General features: G+C 47.4%; 1 protein-coding gene across 1 annotated transcript in view; it reads left to right on the forward strand.

Moving 5' to 3' along the window:
• The window catches only part of MYO1D (myosin ID), a 155,589-nt gene that overhangs the window by 17,736 nt on the left and 116,191 nt on the right, over positions 1 to 21,662 (forward strand). The window contains exons 2-4 of the mRNA XM_032134297.1: positions 18,314 to 18,522; positions 19,379 to 19,472; positions 20,292 to 20,457. Of these exons, the coding sequence (XP_031990188.1) occupies positions 18,314 to 18,522; positions 19,379 to 19,472; positions 20,292 to 20,457 (469 nt within the window). The remainder of the gene's footprint in view (positions 1 to 18,313; positions 18,523 to 19,378; positions 19,473 to 20,291; positions 20,458 to 21,662) is intronic.

The following is a 21,662-nucleotide window of genomic DNA, read 5'->3' on the forward strand; positions in this document are numbered from 1 at the left end:
ATGCAGGCTATCAAGAGAATTTACAAATGCTAAACTTCTAGGCCCATCTGTACATCATTTTTCAAGTCACATTTTATGACTGCACATGGTGGCTGCAGCTCCTAGTGCAGAGAACCAGCTGGCAGACACTGTCCCTTGTTTTTTATTAGGGTATGAAGGCACAACACGTCTGACACAGCCCAGAGACTGTCATGGCTTAAGAGTTCATTCAGTTTACTTAAAATCTTAAGGCAAGTCTAATTTAAGCATGTTGATTTTCTCAGAAAGCTTTTGTTAGTTTGGCTAGTGGCCACATTATGTAAGATATAATTATTTGGCCTCAAAGTAGTGATTTCAGCAGGGAAACTGTAAAGCTGGATGTGGGCTGTGTTGTGGCAGCACCCTTCCGAGTGGCACAGGTGAGGTGTGGCCATAAAGGCTCTGGCTCATTGGTGCCTGTATCCTATTCCCCTCCAGGTGCCTGTGACTGTCCTCAGTGCCAACAGGCAGGAAAACCAGAAAACAACCAGGAAAACCTTCTCCTTTCATGTCTTCTGAAGGGCTTTGTGGCTGCAGTGGGTAACTTTCATGCAGCTCTTCTCATGGACATGCTCCAAGAGGTGCCACAGCCAGGGCTGACTCCAGAGCAGTGATGCAGCCCCTGGGGAATGTCTTGGGTGATTTTGCCACTCTTTTTGTCTGGGTCCCACCAGAGGTGTGTTCAGAGAATCGAGAGCTCTGGTTCTTCTGGCACAGTAGCCACAGCTGAGGTGTTTTTAAATCTGTTTTCCTGATATTGAAAAGGATTGTTAGGAACCTCCTTAAATTCCCTTTAAACAGCTACTTCATTTTCTTTGTTTTTTTTTTCTTTGCCCTAGATGGAGCCGAGGCAGTCTGGAATAACGTGTGTGGAATCGACAGGCCATGTTCTGTCGCACACAGCTTTCCTTTGAGATGACCTTTAAGCCTTGTATTAGTTGCATTTCCATTTAGGGAATCCTTGAGCTATTGGATATTATTGTGGGGAGGAAGGCTGAGATAGAATCAGAATTTTCAGTGTTTGTTTTCTGATAGTAAATTGCCTTCTTGCATGTCCTCCAAGAGTTCACACAACCAGTACTCCAAACTGGGCTGCTCTCAGAGGTGGCAGCAGCAGCAGCAGCTCTTGGGCTGAGGAGCTGTGTGGGGCAGAGCAGGGACACCCCGAGCACAGTGACAGGGGACATGGGACTGGTACCCTGCTCACACCCTGCAGCAGGGGACAAGAGGAAAGGTCTGGCACTGAAAATGTTCCCTGGCACACACTCGAGATCCAGGGTTTCTCAAGATTCTGGACACATTTTAAGTTTAGGAGAAACTGTGCCTTAGTGCAGCACCAAGGAAGGCTCTGGAGGAGGCAGGTCCTTGTTGGGTCATTCTGTCCCTCTCACTCAAATGTGGAATTCTGGGACAGCAGAGCTTGGCAGGAGCTTGATTTTATCAGGAGCTCTGGCCTGTGCTCGTCAGTGCATCTCCGAGTTTCACTTTAGCATCTAATCCTGTTTTGGAAACTCACTTCCTCATCTTGTGCCATTTTATGATTTAGATGCACTGTTCACATGATGTTTCACTACTGTGTTGAACATAAACTGTGGTTTCCTCTGAGTTCTCCAGCGTTCACATCCATAGCAGTGAACAGGGATGGTCCTGGGGCTCAGGTGCTGCTCTCCCTGTGGCTCCTCTCACCCAACCCCTCCTGCTCCTGCACCTTCCTCCCTGGCTCTCCTGGCAGGAGCAGTCCTGGGGGATGCTCTGGCACAAAGATCCCAAGAACAGTCCTGCATTCCAGTTCAGAACCCGTGTGAACGTTTGAAGCTTCTCAGTCCTAAGACAAAGCAAGAAACATTACCATCAGTGCAGGAATTAATTTGCTTAAAAGTGTTTTTCCTGTCTAAAGCTTTTATGACTCTGGGAGGTGGCATCAATCTCATCTTGGGAAAGCTCAGATTAGTATTATATGGTCAAAATACTTGTCATGTATTTATTACTGATTTATCAGGTACTGAAAGGGTGAACCAAGCCAGTGACTGCTGACAGACCACCTTGGCCAAAGTGGCCGAGGGGTTGATTTTCAAAGCTACATCCCTTTACTGAAGGTACCAGCCTGACACAGACCAGTTTTGCTGTGGAGGAAGGTGCAGGTCTTTCTGCTGGACAGTTTTGTGGTCACAAGTCACTGAACCTGGTTTAAAGCTATTTTTATTGTCTTCATTTCCTTCAGATCTATATGGAATGCTTGTGCTTTTAACATCCTAGTTTTTGTTGTGATTCTGTGAGTGCCAGCTGTGAGGGAGGCACTGCTGTAATTGTAGTTATGCCTGGGAGTGCCAGCTCCTTGTGTGCTGCTGCCGTGTCAGACCTCTCTGTTTGAAACAGGCCCTTGTTTGGATGCCTCCCTGAATGATCTGTCAATAGCTGAAATAATACCTTGATCCCAGAGCAAGTGGTGCTGCCAGAAATGCCTGTTGCTGGCCTGGCTGGCCCCGTGTCACAGCTAATAAATAACCTGTCCTGGTGCTCCCAAACTGCCCTTCCCATGCCTTCAGAGAGTGGGTGGTTCCCTTCATGATGGGAACACCAGCACAGACAGCTGCCCAAATTCTGGCTGACCGTGGCTAAAACTGGGGCCTCGCTGGACTTCTCATTGCTGTCAGCTGTGGTGTGAAGACAGTTGTGTCTAACCATTTTCCCTCTTTTTTTTTTTTCTAATTAAGCATGGGTACAATGTTACAATGTGAGGGAGAGGCAGGAACATGAGGGGGCCACGAACCAATTCCAGGGTTCAAGAAACAGCAATAGAAGTGCTATTATGAATGAGCAATGGCTTGTAAAGGGCTCCAATGTGCTAATGTAGGTTACTGGGTTGATACCATTGCTTTAGTAACGGTTCTTTCATCTGGTTAGATGTTTTGACAGTCCTTGCAGTTTGACTGTGACGGATTGGTCCCTTGTGAATTTTGGATTATTTCTCCATGTCACCTTTCTAGTTGCAGAACCTGTGTAATAACACTGAGCTGCAGAGCACGCTGCTGTTCCTGATCAAACTGGGACGATCACAGCCTCAGTAATTGCAGTGGTGTTAATGTAATTATCACCCAACAAGCTGTAATTTGAAAATGGGCCCCACTGCTTGGCCAATATGGTGCTGTAGTTTGGAAGCTTTTAAAATACTGATCCCTTTGTTTTGTTATACACTGCTTATATCTGATCAGCCTGTGATGAAAACCTCCCACGTGCCCTTTGCCTTGTAATTACACATTTACAAACAATCAATGCTGTGGGGAAAGTGCAGCAGGAGGCTGTGTTTAAATAAGGAGTCCCACACTCAGTGCAGTTTCTGCACGTGCCATATGGTGCATGCTGTGTGCTGGTTGTGTATTAGCAGCTGGTCAGTGTTTTATGAGGTGGTGTCCCAGCATCAGGGGGTTTTCCTACGGAGGCTGCCAGGAACAGAAGGAAGGACTGTGTGATACTTTTGGAGACACAAATGTTACACAGCCAGGGCAGTTTCACCTTGCTGCTCATACCAGTGCGGCTTAGGTACCTGTTCTCCCAGGTCTCTTTGGAAACAGGGTTCAGACAGGTGATCAGGAAGGACCTCGTGAGCAAAACAATCGTAACCCACCCAGTTAAGCCATGGATACGAGTCCTGCCCTCGTTTGGAAGCGGTGATCAGTATGTGAGGAGGCAGTAACTGATCAAAAAGGATCCTAAATTTCTGCAAGTCCCCCGGGTTCAGGGAGGTGATGGTTTATGTCGTGTGTGTAGTTACACTGTTTGAAACTGAAGTGGTGCTTGATGTTCTCAGTAACATCTGGGTGTCAGCACCCTCTTCTTTCCTGACTTACTGCGGAAGATGAGGGGCTTAAAACAAGATAGTCCAGCAGCAGCGAGTTAATGTTTAGTTGTAGTAATATCTGGTTTATTTCCTGTGCACTTAATCCTCAGCTGCCCTAGAGTGGGTGATCTGGTTGCAGATTAACCACAGCGCTGGTAAAGGTGCACATGAGCTCCATTCAGAGGCAGCAGGTGTGGAGCTGGGAGAGCGTGCCCATGCTGCTTCCAGGTGGGGAGCTGCTTCCTCAGCCTGTGGAGCTCCAGCTCCTGAAGCTGCAGAGCTGAGGGGGCTCTACACAGAAAGGTTTTAGCCTTTTGCCACCGTGTTCTCTGAACACGAGCCCTGGGGAAGGAGCTTCAGGGATCTGTCAGGAGGTGATCCCCACTTCTGCAGTGTGGGCACCATACAGGAGTTACTGGTGTTAAAATATCTTTATCCAGTCCCTGGAAACCTGGCCAGTTGATATATCAACGCTAAAACATCAGCTTCCCATATGAAGGTATCCAGGGGAAGGTTTGTGGCTGGTGAGCCCAGGGGCAGGGCTGGCAGCTGGGAATGCAGGGACTTGGCAGAGGTTTGGTAAACCAGCTTTGGCCTGCAGGGCTGCTCCAATGGAAGAGGTGTAACCTGGCCTACAGAGGTGCCCTGTGAGGGCAGAGTGTGGCTGCTGGAGAGTTCTGGGACTGTGAACAGAGCTCTCCCAATAGATCCCTGTCCAGGACTGCTGCAAGTGCTGGGCAGTGGCTGCTGAAACCTCTGCTAGGCCAGGAGCTGCTGAGGACACTGGGCTTGTGGGGGTAACAGGAACCTCCTGCAGTGATCACAAAGCTGAGGTAGCTTTTGTAAAAACAAGGTTCACAGCATCAGCGGTGCCCAGCAGGGAGAGGTGGTGCCCCTGCCAAAGATGCTGGATCCCAGTGGATGCAACCCAATTATCCAGAACGCTGAGCCATTCGTTTCCAGCTGAGTAATGGGCTGTGAATGGCAGGCTCACAGATCAGTGCAGAGGGTGATGAGAGGACACCGAATGCACCGTGTGACACCAGGCAGCAGTTCAGGGAGCTTCATGAGGTGGCTGGATGCTGTGGGAGGAGATGCAGTCAAAAAAGACAAGGAAATGTTGGTATGACTTAATAAAATACAAGCAGGTTTTGTTGTAATAATTATAAACAGGTTTGTGTCTCTGTATTTAATACAAGATAAATGAAAAGAAATGGAGATGGTTAATGTGGTGTACAGTTACGAGTGGTTTGTGGAGGACAGTAAATCAAGTTTGAATGAATCAACTAGAAGCGGAAGCAAACCCAAACCTGAGCTGATGGAATTACACTGTGTCTGTTATCTCCTCTCCCCAGCCTTCCTTCTCTCACCACTTCTGCTCACTTCCCCATATCACCACCAAAAAAAGGGAAGGAGAAAGAATTTAAGGCCTAACACTGGTAAAGCGGCACTGGGTGGGAGAGGGAAATGGTGAGCTCTCCTTGCTGGCTGGGTGCACAGGTGGGTTGGTTGTTTGGACAGACTGACCCTGTGTCTTAGGGCTTCCACTCAGTGCTTGCACAGGCACACGCAGGATTCCTTCATCCTTGGCTAGTGAGGATCTGTTGTTCTCTTCCCCAGAACTGGATGAGACACAGCCCAGATATTTCCAGAGTCCTCTTCGAGTGGTGTTAAACTGTTTTGGATCCCTGGTCTGTCTTGCTTGAGGTTACATCAACAGATCTGGACTAAGGGAAGGATTTTTCTTGTATCAGGTTACTGGACAGTTTAGGAGGGTTTTTGCATGGCCTGTTTCCTGGAACCATTGGCATTTCCACTGCTGAACTGCGATTATTTTAGGACTGAGACAGACATTTCACTCCTGAAGCAATTACCTTCAAAAGACAACTCCTGTTTGCATGAGCAGAGAAGGAGGAGGGATAATTAGCTGGGTTTTAGCTCCTCTGACCTGGGACTTTGAAAGAAGGGTGGATAAGGTGATAGTAACTGTCCTTATCGGCATAATGACCTGTGCAGCTTATCAAAGCTGCTGATTTTATATATGTAGGACCATTTCCTTAACTGTCAGTGCCACTCTGTACTCAGCTAAAGGCCAAAGAATGATGTTTAAGATGAGTGTAGATACAGAGTGTCAAGTTCCTTTGTTCTCCTGCTCAAAGGACAGGAGATGTGAACAGGAAATAACTGAGCTTTATTTCTTTTCCTGTAAGTCTCTCTTGAATATATTTAGGAGGAAAAGAGTCATTTCATAAAGACATTCCACTCTCCTTTTGACAAAACCAGGATTTGTAGTAATTTTATTGGCACTGCATGAAAGTGCTGTGACTGAAACACTTGAACCCTGTCTTTATCTGCAAGTCCATCAGGCCATGCCATTGTGTCCAAAACTATAGACACATTTTCTGGCGGATTGTCTAAGTGACCATTTTATTCTTCGGATTCAGTCAGAAGAGCATGGGCAATATTTACTAGGAGGAGCCTTGTGTAAATGTAAACCTTTAAAGTTAATTTTACATACAAATATCAAAAATAAAGAATCACGGAATCACGGGATGGTTTGGGCTGGAAGGGACCTTAAAGCCCATCCAGTGCCACCCCCTGCTGTGGGCAGGGACACCTCCCACTGGCCCAGGGGACTCCAAACCCCATCCAACCTGGCCTGGGACAGTGCCAGGGATGGGGCAGCCACAGCTTCTCTGGGCATCCTGTGCCAGGGCCTCCCCGCCCTCACAGAGAGGGATTTCCTCCTGATATCCCATCTCACTCTCGTTGTCTTCACCTTAAACCATGGCTAGATTAAATAAAAAGAACATGAAAATACTATAATCCTTGAGGATTGGGATGTGTGAAAGAGCCATGTATTAGTGACTGTTGCATTACATTTTATACAATATCTAAAATCTAAAGTAATAAGAGTTGTGTATATTGTGGGTTCAAATTCTTGCATTCAAAGCAGAATTTCTTAAGTTCACCAAAGGCTGCTTTGGTGTGAGGGTGGCAGCTTTGCTGCTCATGGATAATCATGGATAAGCTGATGTCATGATGTATGTGCTGATAGATAATGGTTGGCAGTTGTATTCCACTATGGATTGCCACCTAAACCTGTGGATTGTCAGTGCTTTCCCACTGACACAGCAAAATATTCTGAGAAACTTCAAGCACTCCATTATTTCCAGAAGTCCTTGGAAAACTGGCAGTAAAGCCATTCCCCTCATTTGCTATTGCCTGCTGGAGGCTGACCACTGAGTGTGTGAGGAGCTGATAGTGACCATTCCTATGTTTATAATTATTGGTAATTCAGGAAGATCTTGATTATTCCAACTACATGAGTATGGATGAGATATCCATTCAGCTTTTGTGCAGCAGGGATGAGTGTGAGAAGGGTAACACAAACCGCTTCACTTAAAAAAAACATAGAAAAATGATGTAGAAAATATGTTTTCCATCTAATAGATGATTTTCTCTCTGTTTGTAAGAGGTGTAAAGAGATTGACAGTTTGTGACTGCCAGACTTGTTGATTCCAAGTGTTCCTTTGTGTTTCATGCCGTTCTGTGAGGGTTCAGCAGCTCATTGCTCAGGAGAGGGAGGGAGGGAGCTGCGTTTGGAGGAGGATGTGTCACCTGAAGCTGCCCGTGTGTGCCAGAGCTTGGCAGGGGCTGTTTGAGGGGACCTGGGGAGGGTCCAGCGCCCCTGCCCTGAGCGGGGCCAGCTGCTCTGGGACTGGTGTGAACAGGGATGTGACCACCCTGCAAAGGAGCAGCAGTTTTACTCCGTGCTGCTGCTCTCAGAGTGTAATTGGGTCTGCTAAAGCTGAGGGTCCCTTCACCACCACTCCAGGCTAAATCAGTGGTTTCAGTAAATAATTAGTGGCTGAAAACATCTTTATTAAACTTTCTGATAAACTGTGGCGCTGCTCTGACTTTTGGAGATTGTTATTAACTAATGCTCTTTACCTGACAATTGGTACTTCACAGAAGTAGAAGCCTGCCTGAATCCTCGGGCTGATTTGTCCTTCAAAATATCTTGTTTTAAATAATTTCACAGGGCTCTGAATTCCACTGGCTTAGGTTTAAAAATTTGATGGTGTGGTCAAAGCCAGCCTGGCTGGTGGCAGATAAATTGAAGATACTTTTCAGGTTATCTGCATGTTAATTTTGATTTGTGTGGTATTTGTGCTGTCTCACATTATTATTACTTGAATAGTCTTTCAGCTTCTGAGTGGGAGCTGTCTTTGACAGAGAAAAATATGTCAAATGTAAGGGAAGTAAATGAACCCAATCTTTCCGGTGATAATTTGAAACGATAAACCAAGCAGCATGTAAATCAAGTAATCTGTTTTACTAATCAAACCTTTTAAGTCCTTTTCCATTTTGCTAATGTTCCCCTGGGTTATCTGTGTACAGTTGCCGTTTAGGAATTCACTCCTTTTGCAGTGGATGATGAATGCATAAATAGCAGCTCTCCTGCTGCTCAGCTGCTTTTCCATTCAAAGAATGTAAAGTGAGGTACTTCAGGCCACTGTGCAAATTCATTTGCTTATCTTGCCAGTTCTACCCTGCACTTCCATCCCCACAAGGGTGCTTGAAGCATTCTCTGTGTTGTTCCTTCTCTTTTTCCATTTTGAAGTTGACTTTCAGTGAGAGGGAGAAAGATCCTGATACTCAATCTGCCAGGTCAGTTACACTCAAGTGAACCCACTGCACTTGGTTGTAGTTAAGAACCCCTTTATTTCTCACCCAAACTTTCTGTGAAATATTAGTTGCTCTTTAATTGGAAGAACAAACCTTGTGTATTTACTGGGCCTTTTCACACTGACAGGATCTTGTCCCTTACAGAGCCTGAGGTTTGTCTTCCAGGGCACCTCCTGCTTCATTCTTGGTGAAGGGAGAGACTGGGAGATGGAGAAGAGGGATTTCAGTGCAGTTCTGTTCAGATCACCATTAGGGACACAAAGCTTTTCCAGTACAAAATAGAAAATATTTGAAAGAAAGCTCCAGAACAAACCTGAGCCAAATCTATATCCAAACTGGGAAGCTTTTCCTGACTAGCCATGCTTTCAAGGGAGCATGAGGAAAAGTTCTTTCAGCCTGAGCAGTTCATGGACATATTGTTGAAACGTATTTGCTTTGTGATTTGCAAACTTAATTTTCCCCTCCACTGCTTGTGGTTCTTTGTCCACGTGCTCTGGCTGAGGCCGTTGGTGTCTGAAAGGCTTTGATGGCAATCTGAGGGTGGCAGAGTCACAGCTGTCCCTCATTGTCCCCACAGCAGACGTGGCAGAAGGGAATCTTTGACTGAGGGGCAGGATGGGCAGCTGGAGGTGGAATATCCTCATCTGCTGCTTGGAGACTCAGTGGTTTGTCCACCAGAGCCCTTGGCTGGAACTGGAAGGGCTGGGACAGCTCATGGGCCAAACCACAGAGCTGAGTCACCACCATGTGCTGTAAAACCCAGGGTGCCTGGAGAAGCCCAGTGTCACTCACAGCCCAGTGTCACTCACAGCCCAGTGTCACTCACAGCCCGGTGTCACTCACAGCCCAGTGTCACAGCCCAGTGTCACTCACAGCCCAGTGTCACTCACAGCCCGGTGTCACTCACAGCCCAGTGTCACTCACAGCCCAGTGTCACAGCCCAGTGTCACTCACAGCCCAGTGTCACTCACAGCCCGGTGTCACTCACAGCCCGGTGTCACTCACAGCCCAGTGTCACAGCCCAGTGTCACTCACAGCCCAGTGTCACTCACAGCCCGGTGTCACTCACAGCCCAGTGTCACTCACAGCCCAGTGTCACAGCCCAGTGTCACTCACAGCCTGGTGTCACAGCCCGGTGTCACTCACAGCCCGGTGTCACTCACAGCCCAGTGTCACAGCCCGGTGTCACTCACAGCCCGGTGTCACTCACAGCCCAGTGTCACAGCCCAGTGTCACTCACAGCCCGGTGTCACTCACAGCCCGGTGTCACAGCCCAGTGTCACAGCCAGACAACACACAGGCCTGTGTAAGGACTTCCATTATTTGGTTTGGGGTGACACGGTGCAGATCACTGCAACAACTCCAAAGGAAGCCCTAATGATGCAGAAACACGAGTCGTTATGTGTGTATTTTGCATTATTATTTTTGCCTGGTTGGCGTGGCCTGTATTTGTATAAATAAGGCGCCTAATTTTATTTTAGATGGAACATTACCAGAGCACAGAGCCAATCTTTTGGAGTGCTGGCAGATGGGGTTCTGTATCTTAATGCTGCAAGATGATTCTTGGGTTTTCTGAGCCCTGTCCCAAACAATGCTGCATTCAGGGGCTCCAGTAGCATCCACGGGTCAGCAGTGGCCACGAGATGAACAAATCAGAATATTCCTTCCCAGCAGAACAATGAAGCAGCTGAACATCAGCAGCTCCCAGCCAGCTGACTGCTAAAGGGGTCTCCAGGCATTTCCAAAGAAAACCTGTGGAATACTGGGACTGTACCTTGGCACTTGGGCTTGTGGAGTGAGTAGAGGTGTAGTTATCACAAGGTTCTGTTAATTATGCAACACTCCAAGGGCTCAAGGGACAACAGGAGGAGAGGGGGCTGAATCTGTCCAGGGCTTCATGCAGCGCCCTCCCGACCACCTGAATCCATTCCTCCTTCACCTGCCTACCGTGGCTTGTCCCTCCCTTTCTCCACAGCTTGGTCCTTCCCAGACCTGAAGACTTGTCGGGGTTTCCCCTTCATCCCCTCTAAACCAGACAGTGTCGACTCCTTCCCCAGTTCAGCCAGAGCGTGGACAGAGTTGGGAAGGTGTCACACCAGGTATGTGTTAGAACCTGGCTTAGAAAATAAGGTTGCAAATCATCAGTGCAGGGGCTGATGCAGCGTCAGGTGATGTTATTTGTGAGTGGTTGTTGTTTCCTGAGTTACTGGAGAGTTGGGAGCAAGGAACAGGAGCTCAGTCATGGGCTTTGTTTTCCTGCATGTTTCTGGATCTTTCTGCTGGGTTGAAGGATTTTATAGCCCTTCCAGCATCCCTCACAAGAAGGTTATTTAGAAGCATCAGCTTGCCTGGAGGCCACTGGGACAAAGCCACAGCTGCAGAATTCACACCCCACTGAACCAGAGTGAGGGAATCAGGCAGGATCTTTCTCATGCAAATCTATCCAGCCACCAGGCAGTGCCCTGGTGTGTGCCTTTTAGGCAGGTGTTTTTGCAATTTTGTCCCCTGAAATGCCTGAAGGTAGCAAATGCTTTAACACAGTCCAACGTGCAAAGCTGAATTCCCAAAATTGAAGGCCGAGATAATCGTCATGTGGCAGGTTACAGTTAATATGGACACGGGGTTTGGAAAGAGGAGGTGAATGAAGGTGAAATGTCCTTTTTAAGTACCTGTGTGCTGTAATATCAGAGTGGAAGGAACATAATGGATCATGAAGTCAGTTGTGGGTTAGTGCAGGAAGCCAAATTTTCTAAATCCATCCATAAAATAAACTCAGCCATATCCAGCAGGGCTCCCTGGTCCTTGCAGCTCCCACTGAACTGCTCTGCAGCTTTTCCTCTCCAGGCTGTGTTGGCCAGGGTCCTCCATTCCCATTTTCCCTTTGTATGGGCCTGTGTTGTGTTCTGTTTAATATTTTCTTCTGGCTGCCTGGCAGGATGATTCTCATCTCCCCAGGTGTTTACAGGTGATCACTTCCACCTTTTCCTGCTCCTCAGTAGTTCTGTGAGTGTCACGTATTTAAGTGAGTTCCTTGCATGACAGGCTCAGTGCTCCAGCTGGCTCAGGGTGTGATGGGAGCAGAAAGGAGAACCCACCTGACTGCTGAGCTTTCTTTTGCTTTTTACTGTCCCTTTATAGGTTATGTGCTTTTATTTGACAGATTAAAAAGTTAGAGATTATGGCAGATGGCAGTCTCTTGTTTGCTGCTATCCCAAGCCTGTTCTGCTCTTTCCTGGTTAGATCTGGGATCACAGGATAATTCTGCTTCAGGACAGCACTCAGGGCACCGTCCTGCCCAGAGCACAGTAATGTGGTTACTGCACTGAGATTTTACAGGGTCCCAGCCAGATTTTCACATGGAAACTGGGAGTGTGTTTTACTGCTCCACACACAGGGAGCAAACTGCTTTCCTCTACCTGTGCTGGCAGTGACTTCCTCCTGTGCACATTGGAATAAACCACAAAGCATTGCATTGTCCTGGAGGCTTTTCAAAGAACTTCCCTTTGACTCCTTATCTGTTTCAAGCCTGCTTGTGCCTTCTGCTGTGCTTCCAGAGCTGGAAAAGGAGTGTGCAGTGCTCCCTGCTGCAGAGAGAGCTCGGCTGGTCTGACGCAAATAGAAATGAAAGTTCATTGACTCCTGTGTTTAGTGGTTTGGCATTTTTTTCAGTGCAAGGTTAGTGCTTTATATTTAAGGAGAGGGATTTTAATATCATTCTGTTCCTACATCTCCCAGTTTTAGACTTTATTCAGCATTCATTAGAGCTGGTTAGCATCCATCTCCCATTTTCCTTCCCCTGACCTTACCCAGTGGGTTTGCAGAGCTGGTGGATGACTCAAGGGTCAGCTGGGTTGGAGCGGAATCAGCCACATCAAATTACAGTCAATTTGCTTAAACCTTGGTTTGTTGAGGAAGATGTGGCAGTGGTCACTCATAGTTTGCTAATTTTATTTAGAAAAAAATGACATCATTACAAAGAACTCTTTTAACCTAATTTCAAAGCTGGCTGGAGGCTGCAGATGAATGGAGTATTCCTCACCCTGCCCTGTCTGCTCCCTCCATACAGGAAAGGAGTGGTGCAGAACATGCTCCAAATGGCATTTCCTATTTTGTTCAACTGGCAGCATCTGAGCACCGAGTCCATGCAGGCCAACTGCAAAAATCTCACCTGCACCCGAAATGAATTTAATTGCAGTTTTTCTGGCCCTCAGGGTGGATCAGAACCTTGTAGACATGCATAGTTTGAATATTGTAGGCATGCATATTCATGATCAGGACAGACTTGGATCATTTTCCTGGTGCAGGGAGGTTATACTGACTGGACAGTTTTTTGGTCTGTTTTTCCAAGAGCAGCAGGAATATTTTAGCCATAGTTCTGCCAACGCAAATCCTGTTTATCTGAGTGCTCTTGTGAGAGGCTGATTGGCTGTGAGACAGTTTATGAGCAATTTACTGAAGGACTTGAAGTCCTGCTTGACAGCTGAGTTTATTTTGAGATTTACCTAAAATAAAGTCTTTGAGCACCACTGAACTCTCAGCAGGGAGACCCAGTATCACATAGGAAAGGCACAAGTACCTGAGGCACAGAGTGAAGTTTGCTTTAGGAAAGTCACTCACTTCCCAAAGCTTGAGGAGAATGGGGTTGTTCCCTTGGGTGAGTGCAGGCTGCTCTTTCTTGCACTTCAAAACCAGGTAAATATGGTTTCAATGCCAGAAGTCTGCCTAAATTCCCTTCCTTAGTGAACACATCCTAAAGGCCCAGCCTTGGCTGTCCATGAACATCTCTTCGTGAACGCAAATTTTAATTAAATGTCTCCACATAGGTTTGCAAAGAGAATGGACTCAAAGCCTGCAGTCATGGATTTTCAATGTATATATTCCATGGAAAAAAATAACTAAGGCTTGTTACCCTATTTGGGAGAGTAACCCAAACTGCATGGGGTGTTTACAACAGGAAAAGAAATTGTCCCTGCTCCACATATTGGAGGTGTGCAGCTTCTGGGTCATTCTTCCCGTGCACAGAGGAGGAAGAAAAAGCTGTGTGCTCATACTCAGTATTTCAGTTTGTGCTCTGGAGTTCACAAATAAGCTGGAAATAGAGAATAGTTTGAACCCATCAGTTTTGATTCTCTTAACCTTCAGTGGGGCTGGGTTAGCTGCTGACCAGCACAGCTAAGGCAGCTGTAGCACTCCTGATTCTGTCCTGAATTATTTGCTTTTCCTTAACATTTCCTTTCCTTTAAGCCCCTGCTGCACAGCCAGACTGAAAGCCCATCTCAGTGGGTGTCTGTGCTGTGACTGACTGAGCAGCTTCTGTCCTGGGGGACCTGTGGAGCATCAGGAAGGGCTGAGACCAAGGAGCTCCAAGGAGCACCTGCTAACGGGGAGAGCTTTGGTGTGTGTGTAAAGCAGAATGTGCTGCCAGTCTGTGAGCAGTGCTGAGAAAGGAGCAGGTCAGGACCAGAGAAGGGCTTTTTCCAGTAGAAAATGATCCAGAATACCAACACCTACACTTCAACTCTCCTAAAGGAGCAGCAGACTGGTGACCTGCCATGATTCTCCAACAGATGCTCTGTCCTTTGGATGTTGGACAGATGGGCACGGACTGGCACAGTGGATTGGTGAGGAGCCATTTGCCTGGTGCTCAGGGCTGGCAGTGCTCCCCCAAGGGCTCTTTGGCTTCTGGAGCAGAGGAGTTGCATGTAATGATTAATTAGGAATCCCCTGCCTGATGTGAGTGCTCGGAGCAGGGTGGCCTGGTGGGGTGTCTTTGTGTAACGGTCCCATCCTGCAGATGTTGTTTGGGAGTGTGGGTTCCAAGTCTTGCCAACTAACTTTTCTTTATTTGTGCTGAGTGCATTTGAAGTTGCATCATTTCCTCGGTGAGAAGAGTTTTGTTTTTGACTGGAGTGTTTGTCAGGTGGGGGAAATCCTAAATGTGAGTGCTCTCTGGTGGTGGAGATTTCTGCTTCAGTGTTCCCATTTCTGCAGTGTATTTTCCAGGAGCAACTGCAGTGAATATACCCTGCCTGGAGTTAAAGATTGTTGTTTTTTTTTTTTAACTCCTTTCCCTAAAAATAAAAACTACAAAACAAAGTAAAAGCCTTTTTCTTGCCTTAGTGGACTTCTTTTCTAGAGAAGAATTTCTCTCCCTTAAAATGATTTATATTCTGTGACTCACTGGTTTTTATTTTCTCATTATCAATTGATGTTTTAATGAGGTAATAAAAACTGGTATAAAAACTTCTCATGAAAGAGCTGATGTTCCTCCTCAAAATAACCCACAAGAATTAAATACTGTGAATTGCTTTTTGGCTGCTGAGCTGCTGGAGAGAGGGGACTGAGGGGAGACTCACTGAGGCTGCAGCTCCTCCCCAGGGGCCGCTCCGATCTCTGCTCCCTGTGAGCAGGGACAGGACCTCAGGGAACAGCTGGAGCTGTGTCAGGGGGATTTGGGATGGAGATCAGGGGTGCTGGGCACTGCCCAGGCTCCCCAGGGAATGGTCCCGGCCCTGAGGCTGCCAGAGCTGCAGGAGCGCTGGGACAGCGCTGCCAGGGATGCCCAGGGTGGGGTTGTTGGGGTGTCTGTGCAGGGCCAGGGTGGGACTGGATGATCCCTGTGGGTCCCTTCCCACTCTGAATATTCCATGATTCTCTGACATTGATACAGAAATTATTCTAATGGAATTATTCCAGGGAAATGTTTTGTTGTAGCACAAGCTGATGTGATTTCCATGAGATACAAACCAAGGTTTGACCCTGGGGCTGTCGCCCCAGGAGTGGACACTGGGGTTCCTTTTATCAAGGAGCTTTTTTTGATCAAGGAACTGCACTGTTGTTGCTTTGAATAACGAAACCCCAGTTCCGTGTGTTACACCTCAGCGCTAAAATGACTGTGCTGGCTGTGAAAAGCACCAAATGGATTCATGGTCTTGTTTTGTGACCTCGCCCTGCAGAGGAATCACGGATTTAACACCGCTCAAAGCTCCCCATTTGCACTGCCCTCGTGGGTTGTTTTCTTAAGCTTTCCTGAGTTCTCCATGGGCAAGGCAAAGCCGGCTCTCCCACCGGAGCCCTGCAGCCAGGAAAACAGGCCCTGCTGTTCTTGGCTTGCTGCTGTGCTGAGCCACGCTCAGGGATGAAAAGAGGCTTTATCAGCAACGAGGGCTGAGGAGCCGGAGCTCCTGGTGGGAACATCTGAGCACAGCTCTGGAATTCTAACTCTGGTGCGAGGAAATAAAGAGAAATGAACTGAGAGGTAAATGAGAGTGTCACTTGTTCATAAACTCTGTATCCCCAAAGCCAGGCTGGAGAGGTGCCTGTTTGTCAAGCCTGGAGATGGATCCTTCTTCCCCCTCATCTCCATCTGCCTTTTCCCACAGAGCTGAAGACACAACTCATCAGAGCCTGGTAAAACCTTTTAGAACTTGGCTTGGAGGCCCAATGTGGGATCTGTCGTCTGAGCTGAGCTGTGGGGAAGTGACAGGCAGGATGTGAGCCTGCTGCCTGTGCTAGCATCCCAGCTGGAACCCCTCTGGAGCAGGGGCTCTGCAGGGACAGGCTGGCAGGGCCAGATCTGGGGGTTCTGCTTAGAGGCAGAGGGTGCTGGGCACTCCCCAGGCTCCCCTGGGAATGGTCCCAGCCCCGAGGCTGCCGGAGCTCCAGGAGCGCTGGGACAGCCCTGGATGCCCAGGGTGGGGTTGTTGGGGTGTCTGGGCAGGGCCAGGAGTTGGACTCGATGATCCCTGTGGGTCCCTTCCCACTCAGGAGATTCTGTGATTCTATGATTCACTCAGGGACACTGAACTGTCGCGGGAGGAAACTTAAACTAGGTCTGGCAATGCAAGTTTACATAATTCATTACTTAAGGAAGAGGTCAGAGTATTGGGTGCTGTGATGGTGGCTTGACACAACACTGCAGCAGGAATGGCCTTTATTTCCTTATTTCTCCTCAGGTAAACCAACCCCCTCACCTTCCCTGTGGCCATGAACCCTCCAGCTGCTCATGGAGTTTAAAACCTCATCCATAATCTGCTGGATCTTTATTTTCAGCATCAGTAGTGCCTTGAGCAGCAGTTCTGTGCTGCTGGGCAGGGACTTGGGAGAGCAGCCTCAGAGTTCTCCATTGGGTAACTCACCTTTTTCGGGTGTCCATCTCCAAAAGGTGGGAACGATTCTGCTCATTGTGATGTCCTTGTGGTTTCCATTACATATTGATATCCCAGTGTGACTTGATCACCTTAATACCAACAGCGTTGTGTGGGTTTGATTTTTCAAGCTCTCCTCTGTGTATGCAGAGTCCCCCATGGACTCCCAGCCTGGTATCCCATCCCTTTGCACTTCTACCTGTTTGGCATCTTCCAAGAAATTAAAATTAGGGGTATTGGTATTGCTAATTATGTTGACCTAATCTTTTCTATTATCTATTTTTGAAAGGTACATTACTGGTACCTTTCAAACAGCATGTATCTCAAAAATGTAAAATAACTTAGCATTTTAAGCTCATTATTGTTTTGGGAAATGCGTATCAGGACACCTTCAGTTAAAAGTGATGTAGGAAGAAGAGGAAGTTTTGCAATTTTCGTGTCTTCCCAGTGCAGTATTCCAGGTGGAAGCTCGAGTTGGAGGCACAAACACTCCTAGAAAGTGGAATGCTGGTTGCTGGATGATATTTCTTGAGTTTTATTACACCTGCTAAAAACTGAAGCTGCCAAGATGCTGCAGAAGATTCTCAAATGAACAATAGAAAATGTCAGGGCTGTCACCACATGGGGGTGGTAATAAATTCAATAAAGTAATGCTGGAATTTGTGCTGGAGTCCATCCGGATTCGAGGCTCCCGGGCTGTGTGGAGGAGTTCTGGTGCCATCTAATGTCCCGAGGTCTAAGTGCAGCTGCAGACAGGGATTGGCGCTGGAAATCCAGGGTTTGTATGTTGATCCCTAAACCTGCTGCTGTCCTTTCTCCTCCTGAGAAACAAATGCTGTGTGAATTCCTCAGCTGGTAATCTGGAATTATTCTGAGCTCTCCTCATAGGTAACTTTCAATAAAATAGGAATTTGTTTGGAAACGTCTTCTAACTTAAACACTTTTTTTAAACTAACATCAAGTTATTTTCTTTCTTGTTTGCAGAAAGAGTCAAAGGGCCAGGTAGGGATAGGAACGGTGTAGTTTAGGGTTGTTTGCACACATTCTTAGAAATATTTCCCCTCTGGTTTAGCAGCAGTGGTGATACTGAAGTGCCTTCCAGCAAAAAGGACTCAATGCTAGAGCTGGGAGGCTGCAATTCCCTCCTGGGCTTCTGTCTTTGTTTACTTTCAAGTGTGATTAGACCTCTCAGTGAGGGCTTCAGAACTTCTGCTCCTCTGGCCTGAGGGGTGATGGACAACTACAGAACGTGAAAAAAGAATTTGCCTGTAAATCCCCTTTATGAAGCGGATTAGATTTGCTCCTCACACTCATGTTCACTTACTGTCCGTTGTAGAAACTGTAAATTCCATATCACCTGTCTAGAAGTGAAACAGAGGTAGAAATGTCCTTTGTAGGTGGTGGAACTCCAAGTCAGCCCTGGGCTGTTGTCCTTGTACCCTCGGGTCTCTGTATCTGCTGCTGTGCCATCCCTGCTCGGGGCATGTCCAGAGCCAGGGTTTTGCTGTGGTGTTTCCATAGGGTGATGGATGGAAGAGTTCACCCGATGGCCCGGGCAGCTGCCTGTCCTGAACCTCTGCACTTGTCTGATTTGTGCCTTTTGTCTCCTGCTGGGCAGGTTCGAGAAAGGCCGGATTTACACCTTTATCGGGGAGGTGGTTGTTTCCATGAATCCTTACAAGAACCTGAACATCTACGGGCGGGACACGATCGAGCAGTACAGGGGCAGGGAGCTCTACGAGAGGCCTCCCCACCTCTTTGCCATCGCTGATGCTGCTTACAAAGCCATGAAGAGACGATCCAAAGACACCTGCATTGTCATCTCAGGTAGGCTGGGAGGGCTCTGCATGGTGATGAGCACTTGATCTGTGTGAAATTCCAGGCGGAAGGAGAATAATTGTTTGGCTAATGACAGCGTTTTATAAGAGAAACTTCATTAATCTTAAAGCTGCTCATTTGCATTTGAATCCGTGTGTGGAGACCGGCACAATTATTTCTTATCTCATTCGAGAGCTGGTGCCAGTCAGGAGCTGGATCTGTGCCTGCAGAGGGATAATGTGAGCAAGAGCCCTGTGTCTGCTCTGGGAAGTGACCTGGGATCAGGAGTGACCTGAGATCAGGTGTGACCTGGAGTCAGGAGAGCTGGGATCAGGAGTGAGCTGGGAGCAGTAGAACTGGGCTTGTCTCCCCTCAGAAGCTGCTGATTTTTGTCGCTGCCCTGACTGGCCACTGTTTGTTCCCTGCTCCATTGGAAAGGCAGTGGCTCCATCAGTGGGAGCAGGGCTGGTACCAGAGTGATCCCTGGCTGGATCCTGGCACTTGCTTCCTTAATGTCCCCGTGCTCGAGCGGCTCTGAAAGGAGAGAGCCCCGGGCTGGGGTGCTGAACAGTGGCCCCTTGTGCTGCTGCAGGCCAGGCTTTCTCCTCTAACAATATTCCTTTGATCCTCTGTGTTCCAGCCCTTTTCCCGACCTGTGAAATCTCACAGCACAATTGCTCAAAGTCAGCCCAGCAGCAACCAGGCAGGGTTATGGCTGTGTTTAGTAAACGTCCCAAGTGCACACAAAGATTGCTTTAAAAACTCAAACCCTCCAGGCACTGTTGGGGTACAATTGAGGTCTTCTGTCCAGTGATTTGTTTTGCTTTTTTCATCTGTTTGGTCACCGTGGTGTTTCTGCCCCCAGGTGAAAGCGGGGCTGGGAAAACTGAGGCCAGTAAATACATAATGCAGTACATAGCAGCCATCACCAACCCCGGGCAGAGGGCTGAGGTGGAGAGGTAAGGCCTGGGATGGAAAAGAAGGGAAATTCTCCTGCTTGTGGATCTCTTTCTGTGAGCTCTGCAGCACCACATTATCAGACAGTCTCTTGTACATGCTGATTTATACTTAACTTCTGCTTTTACTCTGGGAATTTTGCAGTATTAATTGCTGAAATCACAGTGAAAAGTTTATTTTGAAAGTTCAAACTTTCAAAATCAAAACAGCATCTAGAAATACCATCCAGCCAATATCAACCATCTAATGGCAGGACTCAATGATCTTAGACGTCTTTTCCAACCTAAATGATTCTAAATCACTTTTCCTGGGGCAAACTGCCTGAAATTTGGGTGGGCTAGAACACCATGTGGAGTGCAAGGAGTGTATTCCGTGACCTTCCAGGCTCACGTGATTCTGAATTGCAAAATGTCCCTCTCTGTCCTGGAGTAAAAGTTTTGGAGCAAAGAATGTGGCTTTCTGCAGAAACAGACTTAAACCTACCCGGAACGAACTTTTGAAAATGACTTGAAAAAGAGTTCAGAAAATTGGTTTCAGAATTCAAATGTGTATAGAAACTGAATTTCTGGTGCTGCTTTCAGGGTGGGGGTCTGGTCTTTGAACCAAAGAGCATTTGCTTGCTCTGAGGAGCATTGCTGACAGCTCCCAGCTGATTTCCCATGGGATTGCTGATGTCATCCACATCTGCCCAAATCTGCCATCAAAGAGCATCACTGCTGTCATTGAATTCTTCTGGAGAAATGGCTGGGAAAAAAAATCCCATGGTGTGAGTGTTGAAGTCTTACCCTGTTCCCTTTTCCATCCATCCTTCCCTGCTGCAGAGTGAAGAACATCCTGCTGAAGTCCAACTGTGTGTTGGAGGCCTTTGGCAATGCCAAAACAAACCGCAACGACAATTCCAGCCGGTTTGGAAAGTACATGGACATCAACTTCGACTTCAAGGGAGACCCCATAGGTGGGCACATCAATAATTACCTGCTAGAAAAGGTGAGGCACCCTCCCTTCCAGAGTTACAGCCTTTGCTGGAGTTACTTTTGCAATCTGTGCTTTGCCAGTAGAAAGTTTTCCGTTCAAACGTGCACAGCAGGTGAGATATGAGGGCATGGAAATAAATCCGGCATTTAATTTTTCCTCAGGAGTCAGGAGAGCCACTGCAGTGCTGGCAGCACCCTGTTCCTGGAGCACCAGGACTTCCAGGGCTCAGCAGGAGCAGGGCTGTGTTACCCAAAGGATTTTGGGGGGGAAGGGGAGAGGTTGAAGTTTAATGTCAGTTTTTATTTTGGATACAATTTACCCTCTGCACAGCTCCTTTGTAATTCCTGCCCTGAGCTGTTCCTGGAGGAGGAGATCTCCAGGGCTATAGGGAGCAAGTCTGCTTGAGCAGTGTTCTTTTGGAATAACGCCACAGCCTTGGGTGAGCTGTTGGTAGTGTTGTTTTTATATGTTCCAAGTGATCCTGAGCATAATTATTTTCTTCATGTCATTAAGTGGTGTCTGAAAACATTGGAATATGCAAGACTGGAGAAACCAGGCGTGAGCCATTAACAGTTCTTGCTGTGTGAGACACGTCTGGCTTTGATTATGTGTTTGACCACATCTGCCAACACCCTTTTTTGTTTGTGTTTCTTTTTTACTTCTCCTCTTATTTCCCTGAAGTCTATTTTCAGAATAAACACTTTATTTTAAAAAACAAAACAACAAACCCAAACATTTAACTTTGGATACTTTGATGTGAAAAGAGGGCTGGGATTGCAGCTGCAGTGACTTAAATCCTGATGATTTATTTATCCTGATTGCTTATTTCATATTCTTGACTTCTCCCAAGTTAAATTTGTTTCCATTTCAAAGCAGTGGAGGCTCTGGCCCAAACACAAGCCATAACAGACAGTGGCTTTGCAGCAGGAACACACTGGATCATGGAATGTCCTGGGTTGGAAGGCACCCACAAGGATCATCCAGTCCAACTCCTGCCCTGCACAGACCCCCCAACAATCCCACCCTGGGCATCCCTGGCAGTGCTGTCCAAACACTCCTGGAACTCTGGCAGCCTCAGAGCTGTGCCCATTCCCTGGGGAGCCTGCGCAGTGCCCCACCACCCTCTGGGGGAAGAGCCTTTCCCTGATATCCAACCTAAACCTCCCTAGAGCAGCTTTGTTCCTCATCACTCTCCGTAGTTCAAACTTACAGCATAA

The sequence above is a fragment of the Corvus moneduloides genome, chromosome 26 (genome assembly GCF_009650955.1).
Source record: "Corvus moneduloides isolate bCorMon1 chromosome 26, bCorMon1.pri, whole genome shotgun sequence".
Taxonomy (NCBI): domain Eukaryota; kingdom Metazoa; phylum Chordata; class Aves; order Passeriformes; family Corvidae; genus Corvus; species Corvus moneduloides.